General features: G+C 38.3%; 1 protein-coding gene across 7 annotated transcripts in view; it reads right to left on the bottom strand.

Moving 5' to 3' along the window:
- LOC122562100 (T-cell antigen CD7) overlaps positions 1-11,349 on the bottom strand; it is a 28,044-nt gene that overhangs the window by 6,990 nt on the left and 9,705 nt on the right. For all 7 annotated transcript variants that reach the window (XR_015761400.1, XM_088000539.1, XM_043714625.2 and 4 more), the window contains 2 exons: positions 5,422-5,760; positions 1,218-1,360 (listed from right to left, as the gene is read on the bottom strand). Coding sequence is in view for 6 of the 7 variants with exons in the window: in XM_088000539.1 (XP_087856665.1) it covers positions 1,218-1,360; positions 5,422-5,760 (482 nt within the window). In the remaining variant the exon portion in view is untranslated. The remainder of the gene's footprint in view (positions 1-1,217; positions 1,361-5,421; positions 5,761-11,349) is intronic.

Here is an 11,349-nt window from a genome sequence, read left to right as displayed (position 1 = left end):
GTGTCTCTAAGATAGATAACATTTGCGAATCACCGAGTTACGTAACTGCATGGAAAATAACTGACACAGGAAACAGAATGAGCAGTGTTCTATGGCTGGTAATACTGCCCTATGTCATACCCTCACTTCTGTGGGTTTGTGTAGCTGTTTTTAACCGAGCTGTTAAGACATCTTTTGACACGTGTTTCAGACAGCTAGAATTTGAACCCAGGCTGTTTGACTTAGAAGCAAGGAACAGAGCCCTCTGTGGCTGACAAGAAGCCTCTGAGGAGAGGGGAAATTCTATGGTTGTGCTTCCAGACTATGAAATGTTCATTAAGTATCCCAGAATCCTAGATTTGTTACAGCCCAGAAGGAAGCCATTTGTTCCATTCTGCTTGCACTAGTTCTATTAGCCTAGTACCAATCTTCTGCCTTTTCCCCATATCCACCACATCATTTGTATTCAAATTATCATCCAATGCCCCCACGAATGCCTTAAGTGAACCTAGCTCCATCACGTTTCCACACAGTGCAGAACTATTCACTGTGAAAAAGGTTTTCCTCACATTATTGCTTCCTTTTCACATCACCTTACATCTGAGTCCTCTCATTTCTTTTCAGTTTATAAGCAAGAACAGCCTCTCCCTATCTATTCTATCCAGCCTACTCATGAATTTGAAACCTTGTGGCAATCTCCATTCTACCTTCTTCTCTCCAAGGAGAGCAGTCCCAGCATCTTCGAACTATCCTCATAACTGGAGTTTCTCATTCCTGGAACCACTTTTGTAAATCACTTTGACACTCTCTCCAGTGCATTCACATTTTTACTAACAAATGTGTACAATATTCCATGTTGATTTATTTCATATTTCAGACAAGATCTGAGAAAAAAAAGGCAGTTTCTTCGCTTCCTTTTTCAGTCAGAAATCTTTCCTACTTTCAAGGGGAGAGACAGTTAGAGGATGATCATAGATCGGCCAAGGAGCAACCCAGAATAATTTTAATGCTATCTCTTAGAATCTTTGAGTATATATCAGGTATATCTGAAACAATTTAACAGATATCAATTTTTAAATGGATGGTAACACACAACATGCTTTTTTTTATCAGGTTAACAGTCTAGATAATTGTTCAACTGTACTATTTGAATTTATATTAATTGAATTTGTTTCATGATATTTCTTATTATACTTAAAATGGAAGAAATATTTGTTATAAAGAAATTAGGAACTCACATGCCAAAATATCAAAACCAAAGCACAAATAATAGCCACTGTTGCAACGACAATCACACCAATCACAATTGGATCCTTATATGAAAATTCTCTACAATTTATTGTTTCTCCACAATCAGCTTTACAGTCTTTCATCCTGGATTCTGAAAAGATACAAAATATTTCATTGTTTTCTGTAAATATTTCCATATATAAGACCTCCATATTGTCATGAAATTATTTTCATTTTCTATAAAATTCTGGATTCGTTACAGAAGGAAAAATATGTTCTACATCAGTTGGGAACTTCAAATTTTGTTTGTTATTTATTCATGGAATGTGACCATCACTGGCAATGCCAATACTTTTGTATATCTATTGCTACACTTGAGAAAGTGGTGGTGAGCTGACATCTTAAACCTTGCACTCCATGGTATAGAGTCGTAGAGTTATACAGCACGGAAACAGACTCTTCGGCCCAACACGGCCATGCTGACCAGGTATCCTAAATTAATCTAGTTCCATTTGTCAATGCTTGGTCCAGAGGTGTCCAAACCCTTCCTATTCATATACCAGCAATATGAATATGTTGTAATTGCACCAGCCTCCCCTACTCTGTCTGGCTGCTCATTCCATAAACACACCATCCTCCATGTGAAAAAGTTACCCCTTAGGTCCCTTTTAAACATTTCCCCTCTCATCTTAAACCTATGCCCTTTAGTTTTGGACTCCCCCACCCTGAGGAAAAGACCTTGGCTTTTCACCCTACCTATGCCCTTCATGTAAATGTTTGTATAAGGTCGTCTCTCAACCTCCGACGATGCAGGATAAACAGCCCCAGCCTATTCACTCTCTCCCTATAGCTCAAACCTTACAATTACGGCAACATCCTTGTAAATCTTTTCTGAACTCTTTCAAGTTTCACAACATACTTCCTGTGCAAGGAGACCAGAATTGAACACAGTAATCCAAAAGTGGCCTAACCAATGTCCTATACAGCCACAACATGACCTCCCAAATCTTATACTCGATGTACTAACCAATAAAGACAAGCATACCAAACACCTCCTTCACTCCCACCTGTAGAGTCTACCTGTGACTGTACTGTCAAAGAACCGTGAATCTGCCCTCCAAGGTGTCTCTGTTCAACAACAATCCCCAGGAGCTTACTATTAAATGTATAAGTCCTGCCCTGAATTGTCACTCTAAAATGCAGCACAGATTTCGCTGCATTAAACTTAATCTTCTATTTCTTGACCCTTCAGCCCTTCTGATCAAAGTCCCTTTGCACTCTAAGGGAACCCATATAATCCAAGGATACCCATATTAATGTTGTGGAGGGAGATCCAGAATTTTGACTCAACATGAATGAAGGAATGGCAATTTGTTCCACATCAGAATAGTGCGTAGCTTAAAGGGAATCTTTGCAGGTGTTGGTGTACTCATGTGTCTGCTGGCCCACCTTCGAGGTGGTAGAAGTTATGAGCTTTGAAGATTCTGTCAAAGGAGTCTTGGTGAGCTGCTGCCTAGCAACTTTAAGTAGTGCTGCCACTGAGTGGCACGTGCATGGAGTGAATGTTTAAGATGATGGTTGGAGTACAACTCAAATGGACTGCTTTATCCTGGATAGTGTTTTGAGTTGTGGATGCCCATAGAAATGTGTTCTGCACCATGGTCCAGTGACTTTAATTTTTGGTTTGTCTCATTCTCCTTACTCCAATTGTTTCACCTTCAGTCTCTTTCTCAAACTCTCAATATTAATTAATAACATTAACAGTAGTTTATTATCACTTTTATTTTTACAAGTGCTCTGCTTATCCTATGATTACATCAGTAGTCATGAAGTAATGGTGGAGTGCCATTGTCAATGGAGTATTAACTCCATCACAGCAGATGGAAAGAAAAGTCTAATGATGATCATGAACCCATAGTTGTTTGTCATAAAAACCGATCTGATTTTTTTTCAGCTGTTCAGGGTGCTGATCTCCTTACTTGAGAAAGAGTGTACTCGCACTAAAGGAGGTGCAGATGAGGTTCACAAGGATGATCCTGGAATTGAGAGAGTTGGTTTCTGAGGAGAGATTGGGTAGACTGGGACTTTGCTTACTGGAATTTAGAAGAATGAGAGGGGAATCTTACAGAAACTCATAAAATTATGAGTGGAATAGATAAGATAGAAGCAGGGAGATTGTTTCCACTGGCCGGTGAAACTGGAAGTGGGGGCAAAGCCTCGAAATAAGGGGGAGCAGATTTAAGGCTGAATTGAGGTGAAAATTCTTTACCCAAAGGGTTATGAATCTGTGAAATTCCTTGCCTAGTGAAGCAATTGAGACGACCTTGTAGAATATTTTTAAGGCAAACAGATAGATTTTTGAACAGTAAAGGAATTAAGAGCTGTGGTGAGCAGTTGGATAAGTGGAGTGGAATCCACAAACAGATTAGACATTATCTTGTTGAATGACAGAGCAGGATCGATGGGCCAGATGACCTGCTCCTGTCCCTATTTCGAATGGTCTTATGTAAAGCCACTTTATGCTGTTTAGGCCCTCTACTCAGTGCACATACATAGAATTGGCAGAGAAAACTTATTTAGTTTAGTAACAAATCACTGTTCTAGAATTATTTTTCTATGAAAGCCGAGTTCAATTTAGCAGATTGAAATATCTTTTTTTAAAGAGGAAGATCTTCCAGATAGGCTTAGCAACAGAATTCCACAATGCTCAGACATGTTTCTTTTCTCAGAATCCTTATCGTATTTGCAGAGAGAATTTTGAATCCTACCATTATGTTTTTTTAAAAAGGTATGGACATTGGGACATGTACCAACAGATTAAAAAATAGAAAAAAAGTGATTTTGTTCTTTAGAAAGGAGGCAAGGGCAAAATTATAAAAATGACAGACCTCTGGATTTTACCCTTACTGACAGGGAAGTATTGGAGATGTTGATGATCGACAGCTTAAGGGATCACCTGGAAAGATAGTTCTGTTAAAGAGTGTCAGCCTGTGTTTAAAAGGGGCAGATAATGGCTGACCAATTCTCTGAAACCCCCATTTGAGAGTTATATTTAGTGGATAAGGGTTGAGGCAATGAACTTTAATGTACCTGGATTTTGGGAAGTGATTTGACATTATTGCAATAACAGATTAATGCAGAAGGTTCATCATGCACATGACAAAACAATTAGCTAGTTATATCCTCGGTTCAGAAACAAATAGCAAAGTTGGCAGTACCTCACGGGAGTTAGTAATGGGTTTCTTTTTTGTTAACTGATTTAAAATATTCTTCTAAATGACTTGTAAACTATCAATAGTTGTGGATGATTCAAACTGGGGCTATGCCAATGATGCTATTAATCAATGCAACAATTCAAAGAAATTTGAATGGATTTAATAAATGAATAACTAAGTGCCAGAACGTGACATCGGTTATGCAATGAAGCAGAAGGTATAAGGTTCTTAATGGTCACATACTCAAAGTAACATGGCATGAAAGAGGTGTTGAGATTTAGCAGATAGAGTATTAAAATTGTCATTCTATACTGCTAGACAATGAATACTCACGTCAGTCTTTTAAGATCTACCCTACAAATGCTCCATCTTTCCTCTCCACAAAGTTTAAAAAAAAACCCATGACACTATTGGAAGAATAGAAGTTTTCATTAGCTTCTTACCGATATTATATTCAAAATAGATAATAATATTAGGTTTAGGTCTCACATCACTTGAAAATAGTTGCAAGACTGAGTCCTGAACTCTGATAGCCAGATCTACGAAAAGGAAAAGTTATCTACCTTGGAACTTTACTTTCCATTGGGAAAGTGGATCAAGGGAGTATTGAAAGAATTCTTTCATATTTTCCTGGAAAATTTTGAATGCAAGCTTTCTTTTGTCAGGCCCATGATTTAAGAGCTGGGGATACAACTTAGAATTAAGGATGCCAAAAGAAGATAAGTAATTTAAGTTAAGGAGTTATTATCTTATGATACAATAGCCAGCACAATTTCAGCAATTTATCAGCAAGAAAGCTCAGACAAATGTTAAACGTTTAAAGTCATGCAAGGGCAAATAGTTAGAAAAGATAATTGTTTGTGTAAAACAGCATGAATGAAAACAGTAAATGACATGCACCCTCAGATATCCATTTTTTAAATATATTTGGTTTTCTTTCGGATTAGCTTTACTTCTGTAAACTATGTCAGATGAAGATTTGAAAAATAAATCATACCTGATACTAACACTGTCTCTTGTACAATTCTATCATTTACAGATGTTTGATTTCGTATTCCAAAAACACAATAGTAAATGTCTCTGTCACTTTCCTGAAAGTGATGAAGGGTTACCGTGAAATTTTTCACAGTTCCTTTACAGTCAAGGCGATGTTCATATAACTTGTGTTTTGTAACCTGTTTTGTGTGGAAATAGATCAGATCAATGGGCTTGGAAAAACTTCTCCTTAAGTAAGTGCCCACAATGGTCCCTTGAGAGGATGAATATTCACAATTTAGAAAAGCTGAGGATCCATTTTTCACTCGTTTAATGTGCAGAGTCTGGGCAATGTGACCATCTGTAAAATACATAATGCAAAATATTATCAGTGCAGTTAGAAACCTCTGAAAAATATTAATTATCAAACAAACCTTTCCTTTATGTAAGCATAATAATCTAGTTTCCTGATTCATATTAATATTTGAGGATAGTTGATCATTTTGGGAAGATTACCTCTGGGAGGGTCTGATAATTAAAATGAACTTTAAAAATTGCCAGACCTGACTTCTGTGTGTCATGGCAGGTGACCCTGGAAACAGTGCAGAGGTGAGATGGACAAAAGGCCTGCTTGGTATGCTGGCTCTTTCTTCAAGATTGTCAAAAGAGAAGAAAGCATAAGACAGCCCTTCAGCCCAGTCCACTCACTAGCTCAGCCCACACACTTTCAGTGTCCAAGCCATGCCATCCAATGCTCATCTTCTATGGCCCCTTATAGCCTCTGTTCCAATCTATGCATCTTAACCACCTCATGTCCCATTATATCCCCTATACTTACTTAGTGCCCTTACACTTCCATGCAACTTATCCATTTTTCAACATGGACAGTGCACAGCACTCATGATGAGATAAAACAAAGAAAATTCTAAACAGTTATTGGAAAATCATATCTTTTTTTAAAAAAATATTGATTCACAAAAAACTTATGATAACATTCTTTCAAAAGCATCATCTCTAATAAGAACAAATCCTTCATTCAAATGCTTTTTTAAGAACAATCATTGGAGTTCATAATCACTCTTCCAAGAATTTATAACCACTTGAAGCTGTCAATCAAATGGTGAAATTGCAGGCACCATACTGTGATAATGGAGTGTTTTGAAATTAGCCAGATAGAGTTAATGCAGTGATGATAATTCTCATGCTTATGTCAACAGAAAAATTAAAATAGCAAGAAATTGTTTTTGCACTCTGGAGTTTTTTCAAACATTTGAAGGTAGAGGTTTTAAATATCTTAGCAGCTTGACAGTTAAGTTTGATACCTTTCACAGTTGTTTTTTCCAGTTTCATTTGATAATTTCATTTCACAGTATGTTTTGGAATTTTATGACAATTTCTTTTCTGAAGAGTGACCCACCCAGACCCATTCCCCTACCTTACATTTACTAATACACCTAACACTAAGGGCAATTTAACATGGCCAATTCACCTAACCTGCACATTTTTGGACTGTGGGAGGAAACCGGAGCACCCGGAAGAAACCCACACAGATACGGGGAGAATGTGCAATCTCCACACAGGCAGTCGTCCGAGGCGGGAATTGAATCCGGGTCCCTGGCGCTCGGAAGGTGCAGTGCTAACCACTGAGCCACTGTGCTGCCATGGTGGCTCAGTGATTAGCACTGCTGCCTCACCGCGCCAGGGTCCCAGGTTCAATTCTAATCAGAGGGAATTGGGTCTGGGTGGGTTACTCGTCGGTGTGGACTTGTTGGGCTGAAGGGCCTGTTTTCAAACTGTAGGGAATCTAATCTTTTGACAGTTCCAATGAGCTTGACTGTGTAAATTAGTTTATACACTTTTTCATCCACATTTGTATCTATCTTAAATAATTACAAAGGTCACTGTGCATTTTCCAAAGGGTGCGTGCCGTCAGTTAAATGTCTCTTGTGGCCACATCTAAAAGGGATTCCTTACCACTCTGAAAGATTCCCAAAGTTTAAGCCTGTTCCTACTAGGGGTGATCGGCACATGTTTCTTGTGTCTGACTAGTAAAAAAAGATACTACTAGAGCTAGCTACAGCCTGATATATACAGCTGAATCTGGAAAACACTGATATGCAATTGGAACATGCCCATTCCTCGCACACAACCATTTAAATGGTAGAATTATGACTGGGATGGGACAGCTAGAGATTGGAAAATGCTTTCACTATTTTGTTTTAACCAGTCCTCTCTTACTGCAAAAAGAAAATCAGGCCGGATAGCCTTCTATTAACTGGAAAGTAACTGTGAACAAGATGCAGGGGGACTATTGGGAATTAGAGAAGTTTCTGAGCTAAAGTTGCTAGACTCTAAAGAAAAGATATAGAGTCATATGTATTGAAGTCGACACTTGAGCTGGAGTATTCACAGTTGTGAGGTGCTTAAGTTAGTCAAATGACCCCCAAAGAAAGCACATGCATTAAACGATAGCAGGAATCTTTAGGAAAATTGAAGTGAATTTCTGAGAATTGTGGTACTTTATTTTGATGCCAGGAAGTGAAGGAACTTTCAAGAACCTGATAAGTATCCATAAGTCTTCTTGGGTTGGGTGGGAACACTGTGGTAGTGGAATTCAAAGTTTAAGGAGTAATGTTCAGTTAAAATTGTAAGTAATGATACTTATTGGTTTTCTCTTGTGATGATAGTCATCATAGGCCCATACTCTTATTAGAGAGAGAGAGAGAGAGACAACTGGTGCTAAACTTCATTTGAGAATCACCATATCCTTACGACCTTACAGGATATGAACCTGCACTGTTAATATCACAATACATTGCAAATGAGCCATCCAGCCAACTGAGCTAACTAACACTACCCATCTTCTGGGATGTATAAATGATAATCCAATGTTTATAGTTGATGGTGTGTTGTTAGTATTGTTTGCTGTATTTGGTTTTTGTATAGTATAATATAATAATAACTTTAAAACGTGGAATTTGGGGTTTCATTCCATCAGAAAATCAGCAATTTATTAGCATAGGTAGAAGATTGGCTTACTAATAGAAAACAGAGGGTTAGGATAAAGGACACATTTTCAAATGGAAACTTATAACTAATGGAGTGCCAAAGAGAGCAGTGCTGAGGCCACAATTATTTACAGTACATATTAATGACACGGATAAGGCAAGTGAATGGACTATAGCCAAGAGTGCAGTTGACGTAAAAAAAGGTGGGAAAGCAAATGGTGAGGATGACACAAAGAGTCTGCAGATGGTTATAGGCAAATTCACCATAGTTCTAGAGGACCACTCTGAGAGAGAGAGAGAGATAGAGAGAAACCCTGGTAGTGGGTTTAACCTGAGAGTAACCACACGTCAGGCGTGGGGCAAATTGTAAAGGCAGGACCTGCCTAGTGTCCTCAACTGGTGTGAAAATTAAGACCATAATGTCAGCGTTCCTCTGCACTACAAACAAGACATCCAGTCAAATAAGCTAACTGATCCCTGAGGAATATGGCCAGCTTAAATGAGTGGACAAAAACTTGTCAGATGGAACGTAGTGTGGGGAAGTGTGAGGATATGCACTTTGGTAGGAAGATTAGAAGAACTGAAGATTATTTAAATTGAAAAAGACTGCAGAAAACTACAGAACAGGGTTTTGGGAGTGCTCATACACAGATCCAAATTAGCATCCAAGTTCAATGGGTATTAAGGAAGGCAAATGGATAGCTGGCCTTTATTTCAAAAAGAATAAAGTACAAAAATAAGGAGGATTTTAGAGGACTTGACAAGGTAAATGCAGAAAGGTAGTTTCCCTTTGTGTGAGAGTCTGGGACCAGAGGGCTAAACTCAGAATAAGGCGTCACCCATTTAACATAGAGATAAGGAGGAATTTCTTATCCCAGAGGTGGAGTGCATCTATGGAATTCTTTATCACAGACTATTGTTGAGTTCACCATTAATATATTTATGTCATTTAAATCAACAGAGCAAAACTATAAACTATATTCCAGATGTGACTTTATCTATGTTCTATATTACAATAACAAAATATCCTAACTTTATAATGTTTATCCGTAAATAAGTGATAGTAATTTATTCACCTTCCTAATCATTTGCTCGGCCTGTATTCTAGCTTTGTGATTTGTGTACCAGGGCACCCTTTATAACTCACAGTTCTGCAGATTCTGTCCATTTACATAATATGCTGCTTTTCTATTCTTGCTGTAAAAGTGGTCATTGATGATTTTGAATTTAACCTTAATAACAACAGAGGCGTAGAAAGAAGAGATCATTATGTGCAACCTCTAACTTATCATATTACACAAAAAAGTCAGGTATTCGTGCAAATGCTGAGAACCTCGGGACTAAAAATTTGATCAATCTGGTTTGCAGGCACAGAAATCTCAGTGTGCAAGTACCACATGTCTAGTCAAAATGCCACAAAATCAGAAATTACTGGAAATTCAGCAGGTTGGGCAGCATCTTTGGAGAGAAAGCAGAGTTAACGTTTCGGGTCAGGTGAACCTTCCTCTTAAAGAGAAATGTATTCAGCTTGCAGTAGGTGTCAGCAATAATTGTAAAGGCCTTTGAAGGAAGGAAGAAGACTATCAATGCATCACCAGGCCACAGTCAGTGACCCCAGGTTCTCTGACATAATGCTGGAGGAGTTAATCAAGGAGGTCAAGAGGAAGGAGGTCACTTTCTGTAGATTGCTAGTAGCTCTGCACACAGTATGTACAGGGTTTGGAATCATGTGCCCTTGGAGGTGGTTTCCAAGAATCAGGCCTCAAGGAACTGGCAGCCATGCAATAAAATTATTATTCATTCCCCCCCCAGTGGCTAAGGTCAGTAGCGCATCTTCTGATGTCTTCTAACCATTGCATTGCCAACATATCATGCTGATCAATGCATGTCATCTCAAAGGTAAAAAATGAATAATTTGATTCTATGCCTAAAACTCAAATGCTTCACCTCAATCTCAGACAGTTACATTGCTTCAACCCTCTCATCCATTCCTCACACCTTCAGATATTCAGCTTTGGCAGACATATCATCCATTCATATTGCATCAATCTCACTGACAACTTTTCTCTCTCTTGTGAGATGTGGTATCCAGACAGAGTAGCAGAGAAGGATAGGGAAAAGATGCAAATGTATCTTCTCAGCATTTTGACGAGACAAGGCTCTCCATCAAGGAAAGGGGAAGCATTTACTTCCAACTTGGCACATGGAAGTCATAAGGTGGTGCTCAATATAATCTCATCAAGACTACCTTCTCAATTTATTTCTCAGCTCCTCAATATTTCTTGAAACAATAAAGGCTGTGACATTTGAAAATATGTCAGGCCACAAATATTGTTAATTTTTTCGAAATTGTCGTCCAGTGGAAAGATTGGAAAAAGCCCTAATTCTCCGCCTTGACCTTTGTAGCAGGATTGATAAGAGGGACATTTTCAGGCTGGCAACTTGCAACTGATTGTGTGCCACAGAGATCAGTGCTGGGGCTGCAATTATTTACAATATATATGAATGACTTAGATGAGGAAAGTAAATGTACAATGTCCACGTTTGACACAAAAGTAAGGAAGGCAAGTGGTAGGAGTGACACAAAATGCCTGCAGAGATATATCAACAATTTAGTGAGTAAGCAAAAACTTGGCAGATTGAATATGATGCAGGAAAATGTAAGGATATGAAGAATAGAACATCTGAATAATACATAAATGAAGAAAGACTACAGAAACTACAGAACAGAGTGATTTGGGAGTCTTCGCTCAGGCATCACAGAAAGCTAGTATCTAAGTTCAGCAGATGATAGGGAAGGCAAATGGAATTTTGACCTTTAATTCAAAGGAGTGGAGTATATTAGCATGAAGGTTTTGCTGTAACTATACAAGGTACTTGTCAGACTGCGGCTGGAATACTGTGAACTGTTTTAGGCCTGATATCTAAGAAAGATATATTGG

Source organism: Chiloscyllium plagiosum, unplaced genomic scaffold (genome assembly GCF_037043375.1).
Source record: "Chiloscyllium plagiosum isolate Xiang-an unplaced genomic scaffold, Cpla_swu_hap1 HiC_scaffold_25, whole genome shotgun sequence".
NCBI lineage: Eukaryota > Metazoa > Chordata > Chondrichthyes > Orectolobiformes > Hemiscylliidae > Chiloscyllium > Chiloscyllium plagiosum.
This window is presented reverse-complemented; position numbering and strand designations above follow the sequence as displayed.